The sequence below is a fragment of the Excalfactoria chinensis genome, chromosome 13 (genome assembly GCF_039878825.1).
Source record: "Excalfactoria chinensis isolate bCotChi1 chromosome 13, bCotChi1.hap2, whole genome shotgun sequence".
NCBI classification, from domain to species: Eukaryota; Metazoa; Chordata; class Aves; order Galliformes; family Phasianidae; genus Excalfactoria; species Excalfactoria chinensis.
The window spans coordinates 10,807,263-10,834,380 of record NC_092837.1 but is presented as its reverse complement, the minus strand read 5'-3'; the positions used below and the strand labels follow the sequence as shown (position 1 = coordinate 10,834,380).

The following is a 27,118-nucleotide window of genomic DNA, read 5'->3' as shown; positions in this document are numbered from 1 at the left end:
GATAGGGCTTTTCATTTCACCTCCTGCAAATGACAGCTGGGGATCTGGCCGTCCTGTGGTGTCCCCACAGCTAGAGCAGCACTTGAGCACAGTCAGGACGCAGGGAGCAGTGCAGAGCACAGGCAGCATGCTCAGTGGAGCCCAGCCTGCAGCAAGCTTACCGAGTCCTCGCTTTGCTTTTAGCCCAGCAGGGTCGGTTGGAGCAACGTATGTTGTTTTTTCTCAAGAAAATGCAAGTTGGCTGTGAGGTGTGTCAGGAAGTGCTGCAGTGGGAGCCTGCTGTGACCCTGTGCATGCAGGGAGCAGCCCTGGCTGCAGCTGCAGTAGTGACCGGATACACACTTGTGTGACAGCAGTGGGCCACAGGTGTGAAGCATAACTCTCACATGAGTGCCATTGGCTTTCCTTTTGCCCTGTGAGTATCACATGTGGGTAGTGGTTTCACTGCCCCTGTGTACTAATCAGGACACTGCTGCCACGGCCCTGCATCACCTAGCATGTGGGATATGTGCTACCCTGTCTCTGTGCTATAAGGGTGAGTGCTGCAGGCTGCACGTGGGGAGCCCACCCGGGATCCTGGTGGGGTGATTCTTTGCCTGACCTCAGCACTGGTGGCTGGAGGCAGAATGGGGCAGTGATTTGAGCAGGCACAGCTGGCCATGCTCTTCCCTCCCTGCAGAGGTTGCTCACCTGGCACCCATGGTGAACTTTGTTCCAGCTGCAGTCCGTGTCCTCCAGTTTCCCAGGATTCTCACAACCTCAGTGCAAATGTTTGCGACTTTCATGGCCCTTCACTGGAAGCTAATTAAATTTAGCCTTGCTGCTGGCTCTCTTTAAACTGCAGTGCTTAGCTGCTTCCCTGCCTCATCCCCGCAGCCTGGCCGGGAGCAGTGTGCAGCTCATGGGCATGCTCAGCACCTCAGGGCCAGCAGGATTTTAAACCTTCCCTGGAGCAGCATAAGCCCCAGGGCTCTGCAGAGCTGGAGCTTTGAAGCAGCCAGCAGCAGTTATCCCTGTGAGTAGGCATGCACACAGGTAGTCACGACCTAACCACGCTAATAACGAGAAGAAACAATTGCAACCGTGTTTCTCAAAAAGGAAGTTTCTCTGCATATTTGGGCCCCACCAGGATACTGGCACATGATTTTTTTTTTGGGTACTAAAACCTATTAGTCAGAACTCAGGCCTTATGAAAACTCTGTGGTTTTCTCAGTCTGAAAGGCTGGACGATGTTAGAGCTGGTTTTGTTTTGTTTTTGTTCTTTGCTGTCATGTCCTTTTAGGAAGGAATATGTATGCCTATTTATATGTTGATTTTGAAATTGAAAGCACTCCGTGCAAAACCTCCTGCTGTGCGTGCTACCAAACAGCGCTGGCCTGCAGGCTGCTGTTCGTGTGACTGCAGCACGCAGACCCCAGGAGCCCCCACCCTTTACCCCCACGGGCTGGAATGAGAAGCAGTGGGTGTGTGGGACACGCTCGTGCACGTGTGTCTCCTCCTCGCCGAGCAGAGGCTTCGGGATATGGAAGTCGATGCAAGAGGAAGGAAGCCAGCAGCCAAGAGGGGTGGGAGGTCGTGGGGAGCTGTTTGGGCAAGCACAGGCAAGGAGGGCTGGAGCTGCTGGGTTGGTTTGCTGTTCCATCTGTAGAGCTTGGGGTGCCTCCTCTCAGCTGCTTGCTCCTCTTGTGCTGCCCATGGGGATGGCTTCCTGCCCTGAGGACTTATTGCAGGGCTGGGACTGAGCAGCTGTGCTGGCGTGGCGAGGTGCCACCTGGGGACATGGTGAAATTCTGCATGCTGAGATGGTAAAGTGACACTCAAGGATATGGCAAGCTGCTCTTCAGGACACAGTGAGGTGCCACTTGGTAACATAGCAGCCAGGGCTCTGTCCTGGGGCAGGGGGGTCCCTCCATCTCAGCCACTTCCCCCATATTGCCATGTGTTTCTGTGCCACGTGCCAGCCTGCCTGTGGAGCACAGCCCCAAGTCCAACAGAAAGTGAAGGCAGATCACTGGGGAGCAGGGACCGTCCTTGGCTCTGCTGCTCGCTCATGGCAGTCTAAGGTCCTTTTAAGTTTCCCTCTGTATTTATGTAACCCAAACTAACTCTTTTTGGAAACAGCCTCTCGGTCTCATTTAGATACCTAAATATAGCTGCCACTGTTGTGGGAGGATTAGCCCGAGAGCGCAGCGGAGGGGCTGGGACCTTTGTGGACAAGTGCTGGGGGGAGCTCAGACCTCTCGCACTGATCTCCATGTCTGTTCCCTGGCCATGGCTCACAGCTTCCCAGGCACTGCAGAGCTCACATGAAGTGGGGGAGAAGCAGGCAGCCCGCTGGATCCAAACTGCAGATTTTTCTCTAGATGTCTCACTGCCTTTTGAGGTGGGAGCCCATCTATGCCCAAACATGCTGTTTGTTTGCTTCCCTTGGAGGAAGGCGCCAGATTGAGAACCACACGGAGCAAAGTTTATAGCTGCAGGGAAAACCTGCAGTCCTGTGCTGTGAAGGGGACTGGTACAGAGGGTGATAACTTAGGGCTGCTGGAGCAGAGCCACCAAGCGAGACATGGGTCTGGGCAGCGGGAAGGGAAGAAGAGCAAAGGTCTTTCTGTCCTTAGGTGGCTGGGGCATTGCACACATCAAAGCCTTGAGCTTGTTTAATGAAAGGTGTGTGATCTGCCCCTTTGAAACGTCAAGCCAAAACACCTCTTAGAAGCCCATTTCCCCTTGGCAGGTCTGTCCTCACCAGGTCCTGCTGGTGGCCTTTCCTATACCTGGTGGCACACAGGGACTGACCGCGTGGCACATGGCAGAGCCATGTCATGACATTGCCATTGGGACCACGTGCTTGACAGGGCCACATGTGGGGACAGTGGTGGGTGTAGCTTTGGGAGGCCCCATCGCCCTCAGTGGTGGTGGCCTCCTTGGCTACGTGCTGCATTGGACCCTGATAATGTGGAGGTGAGATGGAGGAGGCTGCACATCCAGCATCCAGCCGTGCAGAGGACCCAGAGCATCCCCAGGATCCTGGAGCTGCTCTGGCAGATGGCTGAAACCATTGCGCCCCGCTCTGAAGAATACAAATGTGCGGCAGATACGGTTACCCATCCCCGAGAGCAGTGTTAGCTTTCATCTAGATCGATATCCCTGCCTGCCCACGTCTGCTGGAGCACTCAGCTGGCAACTCAATGCCAGCCAGGAGCAGACACCCGCCAGGGCTCGGCTGCCCGCTCCCGGTCCGTCTGTCCGTCTGTCGCAGCGTGCGGGTAGAGCCAGAGCCGACCGCAGCACCGCCGCTGTGCTGTCGGACTCCGTCATGCGTAAAATGTAATAAATAGGGCCATAAGCCTTTTACGAAGTCTATTTCCACTCTTGGATCTGGGATTTAATGCATGGCTGCTTAGCGAGGCTGAGGATTTCAGGGGTCAGCGAGGCTAATTGCAGCGCTGTGCAGAAGGGCCGTGCTGCAGGGCCCCGTGTGGGCAGGAGGTGGTGATGGGGACCTGGTGGGGGAAACGCGGCTCCTACCCTCCCCGTCTCCACTCCAGGGCCTGGAATGCAGCCACCACGCACAGCGACTTGGCCTGGGACCCCTGAGAAGTGCTGGCATCACTTTTGGGTTGGGGACCGTGGCAACTGGATCCAGCCCCAGCAGCAGGAGGGCTGCACGCTGCCCATGCAGGCTACAGTACCAGGTTGTGCAGGCTGGGCTGAGGTGTGGTGAGGTGGTGCTGCTGGGAGTTGTTCCTGCAGCCACCAGGAGTGACAAAGCTGCTCTGGGGCACAGCACCAGCCAGGTGCTGCGTGCGTGGTCAGGATGGGGCTGGCTGTCAGCGAGGGAGAGGTGGCACAGGGACAACCACAGCCAGCATGAGGGGGACCCAGATGCCTGGAGGCTCTTGGGCTGGTGAGGCTGTGCTGCAGATGGAGGATGCCAGCTCCGCTCAGTTACTTTCCCTGCTGATCCCGTCATCTCCATCTTGCACCGAGTGCTGAAGTTGCCATGGAAACCGGCGCAGCGGCGGCATGGCCCGCAGCTCCTGTGTGAGATCTTGCAGCCGGCCCAGGCCTGTGGCCATGGCAGGTGGCAGGCTGGCTGCCTGTGCTGGCCATCATTGCCTGTCCGTGTGCCTCTGGGGCTCTGCTGTGCTTCATGGCTCTGCCATGCAGCATCACTTCCCTGGAGTTGTGGCAGGGCCTGTTCCATCAGTCCCAGGGGAGAGCCGTGCAGAAAGCAAGAAGAAAACCAGAAAAACCCCTATAGTATCACTATTAATAGCACCTTTGTACGAAGTTATCTTTAGCAGTGCTGTTCCACCTCCACTCACAGCAGCGATTGCGCAGCCCCGACTCCTCACCATGGAGCCCCATGGCTCGGGGCAGTGCAGGACCCAGGCTGGGCTCACCCTGCCACCAGGCGCCGTGCTGCAGCTGCTCCCCAGTGGTTCGTGGGAGACCGCCTGCAAAGCCCTCCCTGCAGTGGGAAATGGAGCAGGATTCTTTTCCAGGGTTCATTTCTCTCTGGTGGCTCCAGCTGTGAACTCTGCTTGCCTTTGCCTCTCCTCCCACGTCGCCCAAAGGCTTCCTCCCTGGAGCATCCCCGCTGGGGGCCCACAGCAGTGCATGGTGAGCAGAGGAGGCAGTGCTGCATTTCGACTGTCTGGGCTGGAGCAGACATTTTCCACTCACATTTCAGGGCGTGTTCTCATTGCTTTTAAGCTCTGTTGCCGCCTTCATCCACCTCCAGGCTCCCGCAGACCCAGGGAGGATGCAGGGTTTTGATGGTCCTCTGGGCTGTGCCATTCAACCCAATGCTTTGAGGCAGGATAGCACAGTGCCTGCAAGGGAAAGGCGGCTTTGTCCTGTTCTTGAACTCTGCAGCCACAGAGTTTCTTGGTTCCTGGACTAATCCGTTCTTGCTTTTAATGAGCTGCCTCATTTGAGTGCTTTTCCCTAATAATCAACCCTCTGGGCTTGGGTAGAGGCTGGAGATGTTCAATTGCTGACAGCCAGAGGCTGCAAAGTGCCTCTTCCCAGCTGAGTGGTGGGTCCCTTTGACACAACCTCTTCTTGTCATTGCAGCCCTTGGCCCCAGCCATGGAGCTGGTCCTAGCACTGGGTTTTACTGTGTCCAGCCACCAAAGTGCAGCTGGGGAGGAAGGAGAGAGATGGTGGGAAGCTTGCATTGGGAAAAGCATTGCCTTAGAATTGGAACAAGCTGGGCCCACAGGGTCTGCACTGCCCAGCTGCCCTGAAGGCAGGCTGCAGCCTTCCAGCCTTACCCACCAATGCACCACGCTCAAGCTGTTCATGCAGCCCTACCAGCCAAACCCACACGCTCTTTGTGGATGGGCATGCCTGCGCCGCGGGCTTGGCAGTGCACTGCCAAGCCTTAATGATGGGGTTTGAGCTTGCTCTGTGTGTGCTCAGGAGCTTGGGCAGCTGCTTTTGATAAATGGAAATCTCCCTCCTGCGGGCCTGTTCTGTGCAGGGCGTGCACACGGTTTGCAGCTGCAGGCTCTTGGGAGCATCTGTCCAAAGGATGTTAGTCCCAAGTGGTCTCTCATCCCGTGGTATCTGCCCTGACCAACCTGGAAGCTTGGGGTGACTGCTATAAGGATTGGTCTCAGTGGTGCCTCTGGCAACATGACAGCGTTTCATGTCTGCCACAGTGGAGGCTGAGCAAGGCTCCGTCTCAGGGCCATCATTTCTAGGGTGGCAATGATGCAAGGCGAGAAGGTGCTGGTGCTGAAGCTGCTTGGGTTGTTCCATTTATATTTAGCTGACCCACTTGCTGAGCGGGACACTGAGGGTCGGGGAATGGCTGACACTTCTGGGGCAGGATTTGTCCCCCGTGGGAGCAGCCTGAGCATGAAATAAGGAAGCAACCCTTTGGTGGGAGCAGAACAACCTGGGGTGTTCTCCCGAAAAGAGCTGCTTCTCATTTGCTGCTGCCCTTGCCAAGTGGAGGGGACACGGTGTTCCCATGCAGCAGCCTCCCTGGGGTTCCTTGGCTCCGAGCGCCGAGCTGGCGGGGCTGGCACACCTGGGGAAAGGCACGTCCCCAAGGTGGGTCAAAGCAAAATGCTTGCTGAGGAAAAGGAAATTAATTATAGGAGCTTTGCTTTCCAAGCAACTGGAAAGGCCGATGTTTTTTACTGTTGGCTGATAAACTAATTGTAAGGACAAAACCTCAACAAAAGCAATGCTCTTAAATGCTTTCTTAATTAATAATTCTCAATAATTAGTTGACGTCAATGGCCAATAAACATTTCAAAGAAAGGAAGTTGCAGTTAAGTGCTTGATACCTCTGTTCCTACAATCACCACTCTTGGGTTCTTGAAGCTTTGATGAATCCAACAATAAAACACAGGGAGGGCCAAGGCTGATGTTTGTGAAGGAAAATAACTAGCAGGAAGGCATTACGCCTGTCTGTAATGAGGATGGCAGCTGAGCAGCCACGTGGTCTTGCTGCCCACCAGCGCAATGGCAGCACCCAGTGGGTGGCACCAAGGGTGCAGCTGAGCCGCACCAAACCCTGGTGCCCCCAGTTGTGCACCACAGCCTTGTGTGGACAATGGGGGCTGCTTTCCTGGGGCAGCACAAGGGGCAGAGCAGCCACTGTCTGGGGAGTGCTGCTGCTGAGCACCCTGGATCCATGGGGGGCACTGCTGAGATTTCATCCTGTGGACACTCGCTTTGTGCTGCCTCCTCCTCCGCCTCTGCCTCCACCTCCCTCTTCTTCTCCTCCTTCTCATCTTCTTCTTCCTTCCCCTCCCAGTGATCCATCCTTACGGCAGCATCCCCCAGGGCCTGACAGCGCAGCTAGGTGCAGTTTGTGGGTGTTGAGGGCGCCCTGCTGCATCTGATGTTGGCAACCCGCTGCTTATCACAATGCCCCAGCACTAGTGCAGTGCTGGGAGGGTTAACATCCTCCTCCTCCTCTCAGCTTCACAGCCATCTTAAAGCAGCTGAGCTGGAGCCTTGCAGTCCCCATTCCCGCTCCTTTTACAGTATGTGCCGGCAGCTCCTGCTCCGTCCTGCTCCTTTCCTTCTTTGGTTGTCCCCGTGCTGACTGCCCCATGCCACTCCCCCTGCGCACCCCGTGGGGCCGTGCCCGTGGCCATGGCCATGGCGAGGGGCTTCCCACAGCAGCACAGGCTGTGAGGTTTGTTGAGGTTTCTCCAGGACGGCGCTCGGTCCCTGCCAGCAGCCAAAATGGATGCCAGCCGGCTGTCGGGCATGGCAGCATGTGGGAGCTGCAGTCCCTTGGCAGGCACTGGTGGCATCTTCCTGCAGGGACATGGGCCCTGTTCTGAGTCCTGTGAGGGGAAACCGAGGCACTGCAGGCACTGGTGCAGAAGGAGATGCCAGAGCACAAAACCAGGGCTGCTCCAGGGGGTGGGTGGCAGCAGGAAGGGGACAGCCTGGGGACAGGCTTGCAGCCACCATGCTGGGACCCCAAGTGTCATGGAGTGTTTGCTTGTGGCTGTGGGAGGGCAGCTGGAGCATGTGCTGCTGATGGACAGGTGGGTGGATGGATGTGGCTGTGCTGCAGCTGCACTCCCTTCCTTGCCCCTAGCAGTGAGGGCAGCAGGAAACTTCTGGAGCCCTTCACAGCAAACCTGCTCCAGGGGGCACGGTGCAGGGACCAGGGTACACCCATGCACTGATGGAGAATTGAGATGCAATGCACAGGTGGGAGCCCTGCACAGCTGGACCCAGGTGCTGCTGCCTGCACCACTCTCTTTCAGGGAGCCACCGGATGCGTCCCCATTCCTGCCTCTAGCGTGTCTCAGCTGATGCCAAGCCGAGTCTGCCTGCTGCCAGCTCTTATTTTAAGGCTGTGTTTTTCAGCTGCTTCTGGCTCTGTGTCATCAGCGCGTGGTGGCCTGCTACCCAAATACCAGTGGCAGCACGCGGGTCTGTGCCCCGTGAGCTGGGGGGAGTGGGGGAAAGGCACTGGGGCAGGGCAGCAGCTCCCATCTTAGCCCTCGATTTGCTGCTCCAGCAATGCTGCCCCATTTTTGGCTTCCTTGGGTTGCTGCAATCCTGTGCTCAGGATGTTCCTTGGGCACGGGAACAAGAAATCTGGGAAGGCACTGGAACATTTCCTTGTGCGCCTAGCCCTGTAAACTGTTCCCTCTCATCTGGACTCACTTTCCAGCATCCACTCTCCCCCAAAAGATGGGCTTTTGCCATCTGTGAAATCTGGCTGAGAAATGGAGCACTTAAACTTCACCCTCACCCCAGTGGGGCATGCAGGGAGGATCTTGTGGCTTCAGGTTCTCCTGCAGTCTCACAAGATGAACTGTGCTGTGAGTTCGTTAGAACACTGTAAGACTGTGCAAAGACAGCCGAAGTGTATTCCTGCTTCAGGGTCCCCAGATGGAACCTGAGGGTTTCTTCAGCTTCTGGTGTGAGCTGTGTGCTTCATCCTTCCTGTCCCCATGTACAGACATCCTGGGCTGTGAGTGCCCATGTCAGGAGGCTTGGGCTGGAGTGCTTGGGAACTTAGGGAGTGATCCTTGTCTCTGTCCTGTTCCTAACCCTGCTATAGATGGTCAGGTGCCGGTGTTGTTCCCACCACATGCCAGCCTGCTCCAGCAGCCTCTGGGCCAAAGGAGAGACAAGGGTGCGGGATGGGAGGCATGCAATGACAGGGTGTGTGATGGGAGGTGTGTGACAGAAGGTGTGTGATGGGAGGACTGGGTGAGCCCAGCAGCTTTGTGGTCCTGTAAGCCATTGCTCAGGCACTGCTTTTGCTACTAATGCAGAAGGGTTGGATTTACCCCAGAATGTGCACTGTGGGGTGAGGAGGAGTGTGCTGGGTGCACAGGCTGTGGGACAGCACTCACCATCCTTCTGTTCCCCCATCCCCATGTGTGGAAAGCCATCCTGAGCTTCTTGGCTGTGCTCTGGCCATTCTGCCACCACTGCTGCCCAAGGGCGGTGGGGAGACTGGGGCTGTGGGACTGCTTCTTCTGGCCGTGTGCCCTCAGCCAGCTCTTTGGACATGAGGTAGGGGATGCAGCCGTGCCGGCGGTGCTGGCAGTGGTGCCCCAGGAGCAGGTGTCCCAGTGTGACCCGGTCGGCAGCACGGGATGCCTGGAGTTCCCATCCTCCTTGGCCCCGTCTCAATGGGACTCAGCGCCAAGAGCAGAGGAGGAGGCTGCTGTGTACAGCCGATACTGCCTCGACCCAGCTGGGTCACATTTGCAACGTATTCCTAACTTTTTTCACCCATTTTTCCTCCTTCCCTGAGTATCCATCCCTACCCAGCAGAACTCCATTTCCCATCAGCGAGCTGCATCCCTCAAGATAATTTTGACAAGGAGTAAAGAAAGATGTGAATCCCCAGCACATTTTGGGGCACAGCTCCTTCCCTCAGGAAAGTGCAACAGTGGAGCAAGGCCTGGTGTGAGCTGAATGTTTGGCATGGATGTCTGCTTACCCATAGCCCCAGGCAGACAGTGAGTGCAGCCAGAGAGAGTGCTGGCATCCCTGGCTGTGCTGGATCCATCCCTGGCTGCAGGCAGTGCAGATCTCTGCTATCAGGCTGGATCAGCATCCTGTGCTGGTGTCCTGGGTACTGCTGCTGCTCTCCAGAGCACTTTGAGTCACAGAGGTATTTTTAAAAACCCAGTGCAGGCATCAGCATTGCTCCTGGGCTGGATCTGCACCCCAGCTGGGTTTGCTCGGCACAGCTGGAGCACACAGGATCTTGCCAGCCCCATCCCTCTGCAGGATGTGTGCTGCTGCCATGCCTTGCTGAGCTCAGCACTGCCTGCCTGCTCCTTCAGACAATGCACTGTGCCTGTGGCTCCTGCTGCTGCGCTGCATTTGCTGCCCGCTGGGTCCTGCACAGTGGGGAAGGCCGGCAGCCAATGACCAACCTGTGTTCACGGTGCGTCCCTCCCAGCCAGGACCAGCACTTCCATCCCACTGCCCACACAGCCCCGCTTTCTCCTGTGTGGCCCTTCATGTCTGTGTCACAGACACCTGAGCTCAGGAGGGCGCCTAGCTCTGGGGCAGTGCCACTGTCACCTTCATCCCATTGCAGCACCAGCTGAGCTCTGGCCGTGGCAGGGCAGCCTCATGCAGCACCCTGGCTCCTCGCACCAAATCCAGCAGCAGGCACAGTAACAGATGAGCAGTCTATATTTAGACACAGTGTCTGGAGAAGCGTCACAGTGTTGCCAGCAGATTTTACTATTCAGCGCAGGCAGGTTTCCCTGCTCCTCCCGCTTGGTGCTACCTTTGCAGAAGAGCTCATCAAGGACATGCAGCAGCAGCTGGCAGAGCATCCCAACAGCCAGAGCACCGGCAGCACCACCTCAGGGCCTGGCACCACAAGGGATGTGTGGAGCAGAGCAGAGCATCCCATGGAGCCTGGGACAGGCATTGGCTTAAGGCCCTTTGGTTTTGGCAAAAGCCTGATTCTGTTGCATGGAAACAATTCCCTTGAGCTGGTGTGAGTGACTGGGGGATTAGAGAGAATTTCCCAGCTGCAGCCAAGGCCTTGCAGACTCATGAGGAGTTCCTGCAATCCTGAAATGCAGGGAGTGTTGTGCAAAACAGGAAGGTCCCTGTACAGAGCCAGGCTGCTCCAGGTCGGCTGCTATCCCTGGCATTATGGGATTGGTGCCGGGATGGGTGGGATGAGATTTGCATAGTGGTGCATGGTGCTCATGTCCTGGATTTTTCCTCCATTTTGCAATGCTGCAGAGGTTGTTTGGAGCAGTTGTTCTACCCACACTGAGTCCTGTCCCCTCCTGAACTCTCTGCTCCCAGCTGCACATGCCAGTGCTGTGGCAGTGCCGTGCCAGTGCCAGGTGCGCATGGACAACCTTTCCTCCAGTCGCCTGTAGTGCACTCTGCACCAGCAGCACTGGGACACTTGAGGACACCTCAAGGACTATGAAACTCGCTGACAGCGCTGCTTCGCAGCTGCATCTCACTGCCTCCTGGCAGCACGTGGGAGATAAGAGCACGCTGAGCTGGGGGCCGGGAGCCCCATGCCTGTGCCCAAGGGACTGTGAGCCCCCTGGGAGCAGGGATGGAGGCAGCTGCCTTCCTGAGGCCCAGCGGCCTTTGGGGAGGAGGAGAAGAGGGAGGAGGAAGGCACCTGACCACGAGGCAGCAGTCCAACTAGTTGTAGCATTTCCATTGCTGTTTGCATAAGCGGGCACAGCTCAGCTGGGGCTGGGGATGAGTGGCTCTACCCAGGCACCCATGGTGGGGAGCTGTGTTCAGGGTGCTGGCACCTGGAGGGGCTGCAGTGTGCAAGGGTCCTTCACTTGCCTCTAGCATTGCAGAGGTTTGGAGGCTTTACCCATGGAGCGTGCAGGTTCTGTGCAAGGGGCCTGGCTGGAGCTGCGGTGTTGTGCTCACATTTACACTGGAGACAAAGGCGGCTGTGCGCAGAGACAGCTGGACCCACTGCCACCCAGCAGCCATTGCAGAGGCAGCAGGGGAATGGATGGCCTCCTTTGGGCAGGAGATGGATAGGATAAAAGCAAGGCATAGAGGCGGTGGGGCTGGGTAACTGGAGCTGCTCACATGACTGAGGAGAGCTGCCAGGCGCTGGGACCATTCAGAGTTTATGAAGGTGGCACGTGGAGCAATTACCTTAACCCCTGCAAGCCTTGCCACAGAGATGCACAGGAGGGGATGCTCAGCTCTGATGCTGGTCGGGGAGTTCAGAAATGGGAACGGGACCGCTCAGGAGCACACATGGTAGTGAAAGCAGTGGCATAGGACATGGAGTGTGGCATGGGGCAGAGACAGGTCTGCTTTGTGCACCAGCAGAGATGGACTTCACCCATGGTGGGCAGGGAGGAGGCTGAGTGCAACTCTCAGCAGCCCCTAGAAGCTCCTACCAGCCCTCACCAGCCCCAAGACTCCCCAGCAGCCCCACCAACCACCCCAGCCACTGCAGCATCCCCAGCAGCCCCCAGCAGCTGCAGTGGGGAGTTGCCAGGCCCCACCCAAGCGTGCAGCTCCCTGCACCCATCGGTGCCTCTTGGGCTGAGGTTTTGGGAAAGGGAAAGGTGTGGTCCCTTGCAGGGGGTAATTTTCAAGAGTGTGAAGCTTTGTGTTTGTGTGTGATCGCCCTCATTTGCATTTACTCCTAAAAGAGCATTTTGCCCTCAGAGGGATTTTTCTATCTGCAGATCTCAGAGCACTTTCATTCTGGGGTGAGTCACTTTTAAGGGGAGAGAAGGTAGAGTCCACCTCTTTGTAGGAGCAGCCAGTCCAGTGGCACCAGCCCCAGCACCCTGCTGTCCCTGCAGCTGCTGGCACAACCCAGATGCCAGGCAGCCGATTGTCTGGGTGGGATTCCTGCCTGCTGCCAGGGCATCGGATCCAGTGTGGACATGGGCAAAGCAACACGTTGTGTTTGTTGGTGTGGCTGTGGGAAATCCCCATGTGAAGCATGCTGTGCCAGGCAAAGTGCAGCTGGGTGGTGCCAGTGTGCTCACAGCCGGTCCAGAAGTGTTGACCATCACCCTGCAGAGCCACGTTCGCAGCTGCTGGTCATGGGACACGAGTCCTATAACAACCAGATCCCATTTTGCCTTCCCATGCCTCATTTTCCACACTATAACCATCACAGCTATTCCAATATATCCCTGCATCCTGCACGGCAGCAAGCAGGGGCCAGCACGGGCAGTGCTGCCTGCAGCACGAGGTGCTGGAGCCAGGCAGGAGGGCCGGGCATGGCTGGTGCTGCCACCCCCGCTGGGATATGGGCCTGGGCATGAAGGAGCAGGCCTGGTGGGAGGTGTGGAGAGATGGGAGTAGTTTTGCCTTTTCCACAGTGGTTTTCATCCTTGGACACCTTGCGAAAGCTTTGTTTTTCCATGTGGGAGCTGGGCACAGCGAGGCTCTCCTGAAGTGCAGAAGGAGCAGGGTGAGCACAGAGCATTGCCTGGGCTCCTGCTTGCCCACAGAGCACACTGCTAGAGACTGAGATGGACTATGCCATGCATGGGGAAACAGCACTTAGCATCCCTAGGGGTAGGTGGGCAAAGGTAAAGAGGGAAGGGGGATCCTGGCTGTGAGAATTGGGGCATGCAGAGCATGCAGGTGAGCATGCTGGGAAGTTGCAGGCACATTGGAGCCTGTGGACAGGACAAGAATGGTGAGAAGGGTGCTGTTCCCATCCTCCTCTCCTTGTCCAGAGGGGATTCTGGTGACCAGCAGGAGATAAGGCTCTGCTGGGGGTCATCCTGGGTTGGTTTTGGTGCTGAATGCCCTGACCGCAGTGTCATACTAAGCGTGCCTGTGGCAGTGGCACAGTGTGGTTGGTCCCGCTCGGAGCTCAGGCTAATGCGGAAAGATCCTCCTTGCGCCTTCTTAACCTGGGCTTGAACCTTCTCCATCTCATCTCCCGCCTCAGTGCTGATTAGCACTAAGTCAGTGCTCTGCTTCCTCATGGTGCCAACGGCCCCATACGGGTGTGAATGCTGCAGTGCCAGCATGGAGGCAGGAGCATTGCCCATTGCCCCTGGCACAACAGCTGGGGAGTGCTCCCCACTAGAGGAAGGGTGAGCTGATCCTGCAGGCGGCAGTCACACATTATCCCCACTCTCTCCTCAGCTAGATGTGTAAGGGGCTGACATTTCGGCTACCTTCAGCCTCAGCTCCTCACTTCACAGCCACATTTCTGCTGACGTGGAGCAGAATGTGCCCCAAATCCCCAAATCACAGCCCTCCAGCTGCAGGGCTGGGCTGTGCGCCAAGCCAAGGCCTCCATGGGAGGAGGGGATTTTTAGTGATCACAGTTCATCCCCCACTGCCCTCCCCTATACTCAGCGTTAAGATGGCAACCGCACCAGCGTGCCACAGTGGGAGAACACACTGATGTGCCATGGATGGAAAGCTTGTGCTCTCAAGGGCTGCATTTCTCAGGGACCTGGGGGTGACATTGTCTGTTGCAAGTGGCCCTGGTGGCATTTGGTGTTTGCTGGTTGCCCCTCTGGGTGCTGCTGTTTCCCAGTGCGCCCCAAAGGTCTCTGTGTTTCTCCATGTCACCTCTGCAGGTGCCTGAGCGAGGCTGATGGGTTCCAGTGCCACAGGCTGGAGCTGGTGTGGCTGGGAGAGGTTTATAAGTGTGCTGCCCCACAGCCACCCCACACAGCCCCTGCCCACAGCTGTCATGTGGCTGCCAGCACCCAGATTGTGGCAAGAGGAAGGTCTGAAAATAATTGCCGGCTCATCCTGTCCTTTTGAAAGCCGGCTGTTGCCGCTGTGGGGAATTTTGGTGACAGCAGACTGGCTAATGGTCAGCTCCCCACTGAGTCAGGCACTGGCCCCATCCCACAGCGCAGCCTGTGCTGAGGGGGACCCCTGTGCTAGGGGCTCCCTGCCTGCCCCAATGATACGGCTGCTCCCTGCCCCTCTGGGCACTGTCTGGGACAAGACCCAGGCAACCACGGCTGTGCCCAGTGTGACTGCGACATGGAGCCCACACAGACAGCAGTGGGAGCAGTATTAGAATGCAGCTCCATAGCCTGCAATGTAGGCACTATGCTGCTGCCCTTCTTCCTAAACTCGGCACACCTTTGTTTGAAATGTTCCAGTACACCTTTGTTTACTCAGGGCATTATCACACTATCTCAAGCTCCTTTATTCTGGGTCCATGCTGTGACTCAAGGATAGTTTAGTGCAATTTATTCCATCTTTGCGCCGTATCAAAGATATCCTGGCAAGTTCATGTTTATTGTTTGTAGTTAATGTTTAATATTTCCTATTACTTGCATCTTGTGGTTGATCTTAATTATACCCTTCTAATGTAAGACAAAAGTCAGTGAATGAGAACACTTTCATTGTGCTTTCGGCTATGGCTGTGCCTCAGACCTTGAGCGGCTCTGTGTGCTGCCCGCACTGCTTGGCTGAGCTGCTTGTCTGCATGGAGCTGTGCATGCAATGGTGCATGCAGCTGTGCAGCGTGCTGTGTGTGGAGCTGTGCAGAGTGCTGTGCATGGAGCTGTGCATGGAGCTGTGCAAGGAGCTTTGCAGAGTGCTTTGCAGGGAGCTGTGCAGAGTGCTGTGCATGGTGCTATGCAGGGAGCTGAGCAGAGTGCTCTGTGTGGAGCTGTACATGGAGCTGTGTGTGGAGCAGGGAGCTGTGCAGGGGGCTGTGCAAGGCTGGCACTGCTGCCAAGGCTGCCCCATGCTGCAGCAGCGCAGGCAAACAGTGGCTGTTTCTGAGGAAGGAAGGCCCAGCCTGATGTTTGCTTTGTCCGAGTTTAAATGATAGCTCTGTTTTTCCTTCTGGCTGGGCTGAATCATTAAAACAAATCAGTACCAACTGAAAACAAAAGAGAGTGCAGAGGTCAAATTCTCCTAACCCCATGCCTGCACAGAGCTGGGCAGCTGGCAGCAATCTCTGCCCCTCTTCCCCCAAACAACAGCACTGCGGCAGGACAGGCCCCAATGCTGCAGCCCCGCAGCTCTGCAGGAGGGGTGGCAGTGGCCCCAGCGCTGCAGGGGCTATAAATAACAGGGGGGAGCAGGCAGCGACACAACCTGACACTGCACCGCTCCTTCGGTGACATTTTGTCAAATGCCAGTGGGGAAGGGGGCTGCTTATCTGCGGCACGCGCTTCGGTGACCTTCACAGTGCTGGCCAGGTGCCTCTCGCTATATTTACTCTTATTTATAGCTCTCTCCTCCATCATCCCGTGCCCCCCTCCTGGCACTGGGGGCAGCCGCCCCTTGCCATGCTCTTATCGGGGAGCGGGGCAGGAGCGGCACAGCCCTGTGGTGACAGCGCTGGGACGGGCAGGCGTTGGCTGCAGGGGCACACAGGGTATGGTCTGTCCCCGTGGGGGCACCATGATGGTAGTAGTGGCACCAGTGCTGCTGCCCCCTTGCTCCCTTGCCCCGGCTGGAACAATCACAGTGTCTGCCACCCACACGGCCATAATCCCCATTTCAAGCAGTCTGTAATTATGGGTTTCCCTGATAAGCATGGGTGGCTCTCTCCATACTCCTGCCCAAGGTGTTTCTTTCCTTTTCAGAGCTCAGGGTGCAGCATTCCCACCTGCATCGGGGCTGTGGTGGCAGCCGCTCGTGGGGCTTTGGATTTTCTCGCCTTGCAGCCGGGATGCCACGGGCTAATTTGGTGCTCTGTCTCCCATGTGTGTGGATGTGTGTTTATCCCTTAATGCCTGGAGCAGGCACTTAGTGGTGGGGATGGAGCAGCAGTGAGTCACAGCCCCGCTCCCTGTAAGGGCACAGCTCTGGCCCCTTCCTTTGCCCTTCCTGGGAAGCCCCCTCTTTCCTTCCTTTTTTTTTGTTCATTAGACACAGAGAGCAGCAAAGTGGCATGTGAGTGACAAGCCGATTGCACAGCGTCCTGGGGACATGTGTGCAAGTGGCGGTGCAGATCTGCCCTTCCAGCTTAACTGGGATTAAGCCATGGAGAGGCTGCCGTGCCCCATCCGTGCCGGCAGACTTCAGAGCCTTGTGCTCGTGCAGCACCGCTGAGCACAAGCACGGTGTGCCCGCTGTGCCCAGAGCTGTACTGCAGAGCACTTGGCCATGACTTCAAGGGCCTGCAGGCAAGAGGCTGCAAGATAAGGGCCAGTGCTGCCTCAGTGCTGTCCCTGAGCTGCAGGCACGAACTTGCTGGTGCCATGCATGGAAGAGCCCATTGCTCTCTGGGAGCCCCCAGGCTGGTCACGACCACACTCACTGCCAGCTGGTTCAGCCTGAGGAGACCAAGTTCACATCGAAAGAGAAGAAAAAGCATTTCCCATCTTGTTAATCCAATATTTGAAATAGAGCCAGGCTCCTTTCTTAGCAGATAAAACCTCACAAATACCTGCACTGAAGTTAGTGCTGCTCCAAAGCGGGAGAAAAAGCTGCATATCAGCTGCTAGGTGATGTGGCCCACCTGCTGTCCCCATAGTGTTAGTGCCTGGCTGAGTTCAGCAGGGGCTGCTCAGAGGTGACTGGCCAGCAGCTGCCCCAGCTCCCAGACAGACCCCAGCTATAAGGGGACATGAGGTGGCTGGCTCCTGCCTCTCCACTGCCACTGCTCAGGCAGTTTCTCCCAGTGAAGGCACAGAACAGGCTGGAAGGGTTTGTTGTTTGAAAGAGACTGCATTGTGTTTTCTTGGGAAAGGGCTGGGCAGAGCAGGGCCCCAGCAAAGAGCCGTCACCACGGTCACCTCTGGATGTCCCTGGCAGCCTGTTCCTCATGCTATCGCTGCTCCTGGCTGAGCCGTGGTACACAGGGACACTAGGGACAAGGAGTAGAGAGTACCTGGAGCCAGAGTATCGCTACAGCACAGCACAGGGCTACTGAGCATGGCCAGCTCTGCACAAACCCACAAAGTGAGCACAAAGCCCCACTGTGTGGGTCTCTGCACATCTCCCAGGTGGGCTCTGCTCCCACTATTGAGGCTCTGGCTCTGTCTCCTTAGAGGACGTAGGGCTGTGGCATGGGGACACCCTGGAGCTGTTTCTGCTGCAGGATAGGTTGGACATGGCAGAGTTCCCTGCAGCTCTGGCTGCAGCCATGCAGCACTGTGCACAGGCCAGGTGTCCGGTCTGGAGGATGCCTCCGAATTTTCGAGCATTTCTCCATGGGTGTTTGCTGGCTGCACACCAAGAACCCATGGCTGATCTTCCTACAAACTCCCGAGTAAAATTAGAACAAAAGTTCACTCCTCTCCCAAGGCAGCAGGAAGTGGAAAGGATGGGAAAAGGGAAAGCTGGAACAGATGAGGTCCCATGCCCACAGCAGCCCTGCACCAGTACCACACTTGTACCACACCGGCACCAGCTCACGCTCCTTATCCCCACTCGTGCTCCTGACCTGAAAAGACCATTCCTGCTGAAAGCCTGGTACGTGGCCTGGCACAGGGGTGCCCTGCCGAGATGTGGGGCTTTGAGGCACTGCTCACCCATATGCAAGCTGGGAGTCCAGGAGCATCCATTGCAGATGCTGTCTGGGGTCACAGCAATGCAGGGCACCAAATGCCTGTCTCCGGGTGCCCGGCTGGGGCAGCTCCACAGCATTGGATTGCAGGAGTTTATTTTTACCCAACCCTGTTGCCAACGGGGACGTGTCACATCTGCGGAGTTGATCAAAAGACGTCCCAAGCACTGGTGTCAGCTGCTCCTTGTGATCTCAGCACCAAGAACTTTTCCCTTGTGGCATATCAAAAGGAGCAGGAGAATTTGTCTGCTTTGCTATTTTTAATTGAACATACACACACGTATATATGTGTGTGTATGGCTTTTCTAAAAATAAAGCCCTTTGCCTGTGTTCCCATGGGAAGATTTAGGGAGAAGGGGGAGCTGGAGTTGTTGCAGAAGATGAGAAATACAGAAGCACTGCCTTTGCCCTTCCTGCAGCTCGCTTTGAGATCCCTGTCCCCCCACTGCCTGGTGGAGCAGAGCCCGTCAGCACTGTGCAAGTGGAGGCCACCGTGTTTTTCTGCCTCTCTCACGTGCTCAGATGTTTGCCTGCTTTGAAATCCATTTGCTGTGTAAACAAACTTGCTTCCCTCATCACCAGAAAACTCCCCCTGGGCAGCCAATGCTGGGGCGATGCACGCAGACCTTTCACCCTGTGCTGGAACCCCGTGTTTTGCTGGAGATGCACAGGGGGAGCAGGGCAGGTGTGTGCAGCTCCATGCAGGCAGTGAGGAGCCAGGTGGGAGCAGGGCAGGTCTCAGCTCCGTTCAGTGATTCAGTGAATATTTTTAGCTTGGTTCCTAGAGCTGCAGTTGCCCCATATGCACATGGATGGCGATGATCTCTGTGCCGTTTTTCCCTTCTTGCCTATGCAAGGAGCCTGAGGGGCCCTCATTGCAATGCCTTGGGGTGTGCATCTCCCCAAGGAGCACTATGCTGCCACATAGCAGGAATGGGGACAGGGTAAGTGGTGCGAAGCCATCCTGCAGAGCCTTGCCGTGTGTGTTGTATGTTTGTGCGCCCATGACTCTCACTTTTCTCTATTGCTAGGGCAGCAGGATGAGCCCTGGGTGCTGGCCATCCATCATCAAAGGCACTATAGGCCATGCTGCTGGCTGCCATATCCCAGGCTCTGCCCATCTGGGCTCGATACGTGCCCAGTCTTTCCATTTTATTCCAGAATGCCACTGTTGGAGTCTAAGGAATGTGCTGAAAAGAGGTGATATGTGTGGGTACCCCAATGAAACCCCATGCATTGCAGCTGCATGCTCACTGCCGCTCTCCTCTCTCCCCAGTATGAGGTGTCTGATGAGGAGCACCTCTACTCCGACTTCCCTGAGATTGATTTGTCCCAGCTGGATGCCAGCGACTTCGACTCAGCCGGCTGCTTTGGCGAGCTGCAATGGTGCGCAGAGCACTCCGAGACTGAGTCCAGCCAGTACAGCACCGACGACTCTGAGCTCTTCCAGGTACCCAGGGAACATGGGGACACAGGGACACATCCCTCTATCTACTGGAGATAGTGCCATTTGTGTAGCTTGTGCTGGGTGACAGCCAGGCACCAGGGACCCAAAGGCAGAGGCATGGGGAGCACAGAGTGTGTGGAGAAGGGAGGGATGGTGTGGTGGGACTGCTATTAATATCCCCTCCCCAGCTGATTAGTGCTCTCATTAACTTGCACGCTGTCTGTAAATGGAGCAGGCAGAGGAAGGCTAATGAGGAAGTGCCGAAGCCACCTTTCCCTGAACTCTTTCTCCTCTCATGCTGTGGCCTGGATGTGCCCATCCTCTCAGGGCTGCCATGCCCTCCTGAGCATCCCCAGGCCATTGACATGGAGGCCATGTTAGCCGGGTCACCTACAGAGGGTCACTTTTGGGAAAGGAGGAGGATTTAGTCTTAAAGAAAAGGAACAACAACAACAAAGTCCCAATATTTTCCAACCTGGCCGTAATAACAGCCCTCTGGCTTTGGTGCTGTGCTGATGCTGTGCTTGAAAGTGGTCCAGTCCTGCTGACGGACCTTCATCACGAGATGCATATTTTCCGCTGAACTTCCTGGGGAAAAGATAAACAGAAAAGAAATGTAAAAGGCAGGCCTGTGAGGCACAGCGGAGTATGATGAAATGTATCCCACTGAACTCGTGTGCGCTGCAGTCTCGTGCCAATAACAGGAGGAAAAGAAACGGAGCCAAAAATGGAGCATCCTGCTGCCTTTCCCTGGAGCCTGATCTGGTAACTGCGAGAAAGGTTAGGGCATGGAACAGAAGATATTTAGTTTTCAAACAAGAAGAGAGGAGCAAGAGGGGCTGCGTGCAGACAGCAGTCCTCGTGAGCCTGACTTTGCTCCCATTCTAATTTTATGTTTGCTTCTTGTCTGATATGGTTTATGTTAAGGATATTACGGAGGAGGACCAAAAGGTGCCTGAATCCCTCTCCCTGCTCCTTTCAGATAATAGACAGCGAGAATGAAGCGCTGCTGGCGGCCCTCACCGAGACACTGGATGATATACAGGGAGATGACGTGGGCCTGGCTGCCTTTCGATCTATGGAAGAGGGGGACACGCTCAACCATGCCTACACCTCGCCTGCCCCCTCCCCCAAACCCACCGCCCCGGTCACGGGGGTGCCGCCCCCGGCCCCCGAGGTTGATGAGCTGTCTCTAGTAAGAACCCACTTCCTACTGTTTAAGGTGGATTTGGATGAGCCCCTGATAAGCCGGCTGCATGGGTATGATAGGAAGCAAAGGTCTGAATTTTTTCATTCTAGGCTTAAAACTCTCTTTAACCGTCAATACCAAAGCATATACTTGTATTGTATACGTATACATGTTCTGCATCATTGCTGTCACCTCCATCGCCATCCTCACGGGAACAAGCTGGGTGCTGCTCTGTGTGTTCCAGTATCTATTTAAGGGGGTGGGGGTGAGTGCCACCCACAGGTGGTGTCACGAGGTGGGCGGTGGCATGGCAAGACCCACAGCCCCTGTTAATGCCAGACCACGCTGTGGGGCTGCCTGGGGCTCCCTCTAGAGCATCACAGCCCCGAGGCCCACCCTGTGTCCCCAGGACAAAGCTCCCACTGCTCTCTAACGAGGGACAGAGGGGACTTAGCCTGAGCACGAGCACTGCCCTCAGCTTGCAGCGGGTGGGTGTAACCCCCCCATGCCTCCTCCACAGCCCCCCAGGGCTGTGTGGCCTCAGTCCCTATGGCCTGGAAGCAGAGCATCTCTCCCACTCAATGCATTTCCCTACTCCCCATATCCCGGCCCGCTGCAGCATTCGCTGCAAACCTCTGCCATTCTCGGGAAGTCCGCGGGGATGGAGGCACTTGTGCTGCTCCCTCCCAGGGCTCACGCTCCCCCCGCCCCCCCAGGCCCCAACCCTGCCCGGGGTCCCCCCAGCCCTGCTCTCTGGTGGGGAGGAGTGACATCCAGTGGTGAGAGCGTGCATTTCCACCTCCCACAGCCCCGCGCGCAGGTGGGTGTATATATCACACACAATATGTATGTGTATATATAGGATGTATACGTTGCAGGGGGAGGGAGAAGGTGCTGATTGCTTCCACCAACAGGAGCTGCACACCCAAAGCCCCGGCTGATGTCCTGACCTGGGCACCCCCATTCCTATCACCCCAACAATCCCAGTGCTTGACTCAGGGCACTCCAGATCTGTGCCCCTGTGCAGTCCTGCAGAGCCCACACGGTCGCCTTGTACTGAGCTGCTGTTGCCTTTGGGCGCAGCACAAAATGCTGGACGCAGTGTTTTTTTTTTCCTGAACAAAAAAGGTTTTTGAGCAGAAGTGTTTTGCTAACTTGTCTGGCTGTCAGAGCTGTGTGTGACCTCAGGAGAACCCCACTCTGACCACCCCTGGGATTGCAGTGGAGTCTCTGTAGGAATTGCACTGGGGGAGAGCCTCAGCCTGACACAGGAGGTTATATCTGCACAGTGCTTTGCGAGCTCAGTGATGAGCGGGGGCCTCGTTCTGGGTGTTACAGCAGAACAAGCCTTGGGGAGTACCTAAGACTGGCCCAGATCAGTCACCATGTAAATATGGACTCTGTCACCAAAGGACAGAGTTGATGGAGTGCAGCATGGAGCACTACAACAGCTCCCATGTGGTCAGAGCAGGGATGGCCCTGGGAAGAAAATTCCCCTGCCCCACATCTCCGCTGCCCCTTTGCTGCTCCTGGGCACGAGGCTGTGGACACTGGGAGGTGTGAGACCCCGCTGCCTTTTTCCCCTGCACTGGGAGCTCAGCACTGGGCACAGCCCCCCGCGTGGTGCTCATTGGCAGAGCTGCCATGCTGACGCACTCTCTCAACACTTCTTGTTGCAGCTGAAGAAGTTGCTCCTCTCTCCATCGCCTCTGAGCTGTGAGGTGCAGAGGGATGGGAGCGCCCGGCGCCCGGGGACACCCAAATCTCGGCCCTCCCAGCCCTGCACGAAGGTATTTCCTCAGTGATGCATGCACAGAGAAGGGTCCCGAGCCCCATGGTGAAGGGGAACAGCATCGTGGGGTGGTGGAGTGCCCTCTGCTTTCCTGTCACTGAGAGCTGCTGTATGGGAACTGCCCCTTGGCCCCCTCCCGTCAGCCTGCAGCCACCATGGCACCACTGGGTCCATGGAGCACTGCAGCACCCAGCCCCACACCCCCTCCTGACCCCAGCAGAAGATGCTGTCAAAGATTTTTCTACTTGGATAATGGTAATTAGGATGGGCAAATTAGATTGCCTAGGAGCAGCAGCAAATCCCTCCTGGGAAGGAGGAGCTCCATCATCCTGCGTGTCTCAACCATCCCGTGTGGCTCTTCCCCTGCTCTCGGTGCCGGAACCACATCCATCTGCAGGGCACAGAGCTGACGGTTGGCTCTCTCCTCTCCCAAGGTGGATGCTCCCCGGGACCGGCGGGCGGGCGCCCCGCAGAGCCGCAGCTGCACCGAGCTGCACCGGCACCTCACCTCTGCCTCCCCCTGCACCCAGACCAAAGCTCCCTGCGCACCTGAGCAGCGCCACAGCGGCCACCATCAGCCGCCCTTGGGTGACTGTGCCCAGCACGAGGATGACAGCGACTGCAGTGAGGACTCGCTCAGCTCCAGCGACGCGGTGCCCTCTCCTTCCTCGGCGGAGGGCGGCTCTGACAGACGGTTCTCCTGTGAGGGGGGGCTGCACTCAGTGGTGGAGCTCATCCGCTACATGCACACCTACTGCCTGCCGCCCAGGAAGCTGCCCGCCCGTGACACTGCTGATGCCAGGCCCCAGCCCTGCAGCAGCCCCTTCAAGAGAGCCAAAGCAGACTGTGCCCCACAAGAGAGCCGGCCGGGCTGCGCCTGGCACGCGGCTGGGGCCTGCCAGAAACCTACAGCCTCCTTCTCCATCCTGAAGGAGCTGCTGGCACGGGACCTGCTGTGTGATGTCAGCAAGCCCTACCGCCTGGGCAGGCCGGTGTACGCCTCTCTGGCCCGGCTGCCCACCACCTGCTGCCCTGCAGTGCAGGTCCAGGATGGGGAGGAGGCCAGTGGGACCTGCAAATCCAGAGCCAAAGCAGTGCCAGAGAGAGCAGAGCCACGGCACAGCCCTGGGACCGAGATGGAGGCCACTCAGGAGCCTGGTGGTGTGGAGGTGGATGGTGGGAGGCATGCGAGCACCCCGGGTATGGCTGCGGGGAAGGTGAACCGCAGGCCCGAGAGCACCATGTACGCCGTCCGACGGTCCAAGAGACTCAACCCTGAGCTGGGCCACTGGCTGTCCTTCCTCGACGAGCCGTCCCCCAACCCCGCTGTGCCCCAGGAGGTCTCAGCCAGCAGGGAGCCCATGCTGTGCCCACCACTGGAGGCCTTCCCTGCCGAAGAGCCCGCTGCCGAAGTGGAGGTGGGTGGCACAGAAGAGGGAGATGGCAGGAGTGCGGTGCCGCCAGCAGAGCCCCAGCCCCTCGTGCCAGCATCCCCAGGGGATGGTGAGAGCTGTGAGATCCAGCGCTGTGCCCCCCAGCAGCATGCAGGTGAGGGGTGGGGGTGACCCCCAGGTGCTGTCTGGCCGTGGGGTCCCACGCATGGGGATCTGGGAACTGTTCTGGTGTCGGGGTGCTGTTTCAATCCACTCCCCCCTTGCCTCCTGCCTCAGTTTCCCCACCCTCACGGCAGGAGGAGGCAGCGGGTGCCACAGCAGCAACCCAGCAGACACTGGGCTGGTCCTCCCACTGAGGTTCAGCTGCGCCAGTGCCCTGAAAGCACAGCCGGCACAATCTGTCCGTGGCAAGTGCTTTGTGCGCATGAGCGGCTCCAACCTGCTGGCCCAGGCCAGGCCACGCTGTCCCTCGTGTGGATGCCATCACCTCACTGGCAGTGGCCCCAGCCCTGGCTCCCGCTGCCCCGCGCCGCTGCCTGCCCACGGGCGCTGGAGGGAGCGCAGCTCCGCCGGTAACCCTGCTTCTCCTGCCTTTCAGAAACACCCCGGTGTCTCACGCTGTCCTTGGCGCAAACGTAAGTGCACACAGGATCTGTGTCGACAGAACTAACCGCGCTGGGGCTAGAAAGCCGTCTCATTGTGTCCGGCTGGGCATGCCAAAAAGCAGAGGGATGTGCAGCGGGGCGGGGGTGTGGGAGCCACGCACGTCGCCTGGGTGCAAGGGGCCGGGGGGCTTCAGGCCCTTGGGTGAGGGCAGGTGCCTGGGGGATGTGTCCCAAGGTCTGGCTGCAGCTCATCCCCAGCAGTGGCAAAGAGGGCACGCTGCTTGCCCCAGTCACCGTCAGGCACTAGGAATGGTGGGATAATACGTTTGTAGGCAGCATCTTCTCAGCCTCCTTTTTAATGTTTCCTGCCTGTATTCACCTACACACATTCTTTTCCTTCTTTTGTGCTGTTCTCCAGTGACTCTACTTTTGGGAAGAGAAACTCAGAGTCAATGTTGACCATGGAGCTGTGTGGTACAGCAGGTAGGATGGACTTTTAATGTTTCACTTCTCCTTGGGTTGGAGAACAGCCCGAGTTCAGCTTGGAGCTGCCAGTGTGTTCATCCTGTGCTGTGGGAGCCCCCATCATGATCAGCCACAGGGATTCCTAACACTGTGAGCAGCTTCTAGGCTCCATCTTTCGGAAGCGCAGGCACTGCAAAAGGTGTTTGGATGTGGGGGCTGTTCAGGGATCTGCTGCATGGACCAGGGGGAAGGGAGAGTGTGGTGGTCCCACTGGGGATCCAGCATCCTTTTATCCCAAAGTGCTGGTGAGTGGATAGATGTCAGTGCTGATCATCCTTTGGGGTCAAGTGGAGTGTGCCATTTGGAGCAGAGCTGACTCCCTGGTTTGTTTGTTGCGGGTTCAGGTCTCACACCACCCACCACTCCACCGTACAAGCCTGCTGAGGAGGATCTGTACAAGCCAGACATCCCCCAGGACACAGGCAAGGAGGACGGCACAGTCCCCAGCCCCAGAGCTGGCAGCACAGGGGACACATCCACCTTTCAGAAAGCCACAAAGAAGCACCCTGAGAGGACAGAGCTCTTGGCCCACCTGAGCCGAGCTGCTGAACAGCCAGGAGTGCTCAAGCGGCCCTTTTCACGCTCCTTTGGGGACCACGACTACTGCCAGGTGCTGAAGCCTGAGGGCACCCTGCAAAGGAAGGTGCTCAAGTCTTGGGAGCCCTCAGGCCAGACTGAGATGGAGCACAAGAGAAGGGTCCCAGACACGCACTACCAGGGTCTGGACCTTGGCTGCAAGGAGGCAGGCGGTGAGATGGTGTGGAAGGATGGAATCAAGCAGCTGAGAGATCAGGAGATCAGAGCCAGATTAACAAAGCACTTTGGCATCCTGGACAGTCCTGTCGATGAGAAGGACATGGCTTTCTGCAAGACCCCTGAGTATGACGCTGTTTTTGACGACAGCTGCAGTGAAAGTGGCTCCCTTGTAGAGGAGGAGGAGGAGGAAGAGGAAGAGGAGGAAGAGGAGCACTGCGACAGCCCATTGGACACCAAGCTGTGCCTGCGGAGAAACCCCCTTTCCAGGACCAGTGTGCATTACTGCTCCCGGAGCAGGTCCAGCTCGGGGTCTTCGTGCTGCCGGTCCCGATCCCCAACAAGCAGATGCACCGTCAGGTACAGGTGGGCATGGAAAGGGCTGGCAGCCCTCAGCAGCTGCAGGCAGTAGGTTGGGGGCATGTGCTGTTGTAGGAACTTCCTTTAGTCATAGCTTGGGACATTCCTGGGCCAGAAAGTCCCTTGATCTGACCCAGCACAGTGGCTGTCTCCTCCCTTCCTGCTACAGGAGGCCCTTATGTGAGTCTCAGTGCATCTTGCTCCCAGCACCAGTCCTGATATCATTCCTGCTGTGCCTGGTGCACGCAGGCTGTGCTCCCAGAACTATCTGAAGGCAATGTGTGACAGCACTGGCTCTCTCTGGTCTGCTAGCCTGAGTCATAAAAATGCTAATTAATTAAAATCCATTGATACAATTGGTACTACATCAGCAGCTGCTGAAAACATCAGCCCTAGCCAGAGAGAGCAGCACCTGGGGGAAGTAATGTGGATTTCCTTTGTGCTGGGAGCAACAGGCAGAGGCTGGAGCCATTCCTGTGAAGGGACATTCACTGATTAGAGACCTCTTCTGGCATCAAGGAAAGGTCTTCTCAGTGTTGGAGCGCAGTGGAATGTCCCTGCACGATCTCTCCTCTGCTGCTGATAGTTCCCAGCACCTAAGCTCCTTTCTGACAGCTGAAGCTTTCCCCCAGGGTTCCATTTTTGGGCTGATTTTGACTCTTGTGCCCTGCAGGTGTGGGAACGGTGAGCGGTGTCAGGGTGGCAGCAGGAGCCGGGGCCAGCTTGAGAAGAAACGGGAAAAGGCCATCGTAAGTGAGCAGGGAGCTGCAGCCTCGGGCACCCACATGTGCAATGGGACAAAGAAACCCACGGCCCTCAGTAATCTGTTCTGGAAAAGCAACACTGGAGCCCATTAGCTCTGGCTTCAGCGTCATTTTGGTGCAAGGCCAGTGTTAAACAAGGACGTGGTGGGGGAAGAGAGAAAATCTAAAGTAAAGCGGAAGCAATTGGCAATTGGCAATACGCGGAGTCCTTGGCACAGAAATACCCAGAGCATCCCACGTCAGTGCTCCATTGTGGAGCTGGCAGCTGGGGCAGTGAACTAGGGAATCCCTGGAGCTGCCCTGCCACCAGTGCTGCTGCAGAGGCAGCTT

At 57.1% G+C, this 27,118-nt stretch overlaps 1 protein-coding gene across 2 annotated transcripts in view; it reads left to right on the top strand.

Moving 5' to 3' along the window:
• PPARGC1B (PPARG coactivator 1 beta) overlaps window positions 1-27,118 on the top strand; it is a 40,385-nt gene that overhangs the window by 5,707 nt on the left and 7,560 nt on the right. The window contains exons 2-9 of one of the 2 annotated variants that reach the window (XM_072348405.1): window positions 19,236-19,409; window positions 20,389-20,601; window positions 22,275-22,385; window positions 22,822-23,935; window positions 24,380-24,416; window positions 24,805-24,869; window positions 25,256-26,024; window positions 26,698-26,773. In XM_072348405.1, coding sequence (XP_072204506.1) covers window positions 19,236-19,409; window positions 20,389-20,601; window positions 22,275-22,385; window positions 22,822-23,935; window positions 24,380-24,416; window positions 24,805-24,869; window positions 25,256-26,024; window positions 26,698-26,773 — 2,559 coding nt within the window. Of the gene's footprint in view, window positions 1-19,235; window positions 19,410-20,388; window positions 20,602-22,274; window positions 22,386-22,821; window positions 23,936-24,379; window positions 24,417-24,804; window positions 24,870-25,255; window positions 26,031-26,697; window positions 26,774-27,118 lie in introns of both variants that reach the window. The other variant, XM_072348404.1, reaches the window with a different exon arrangement.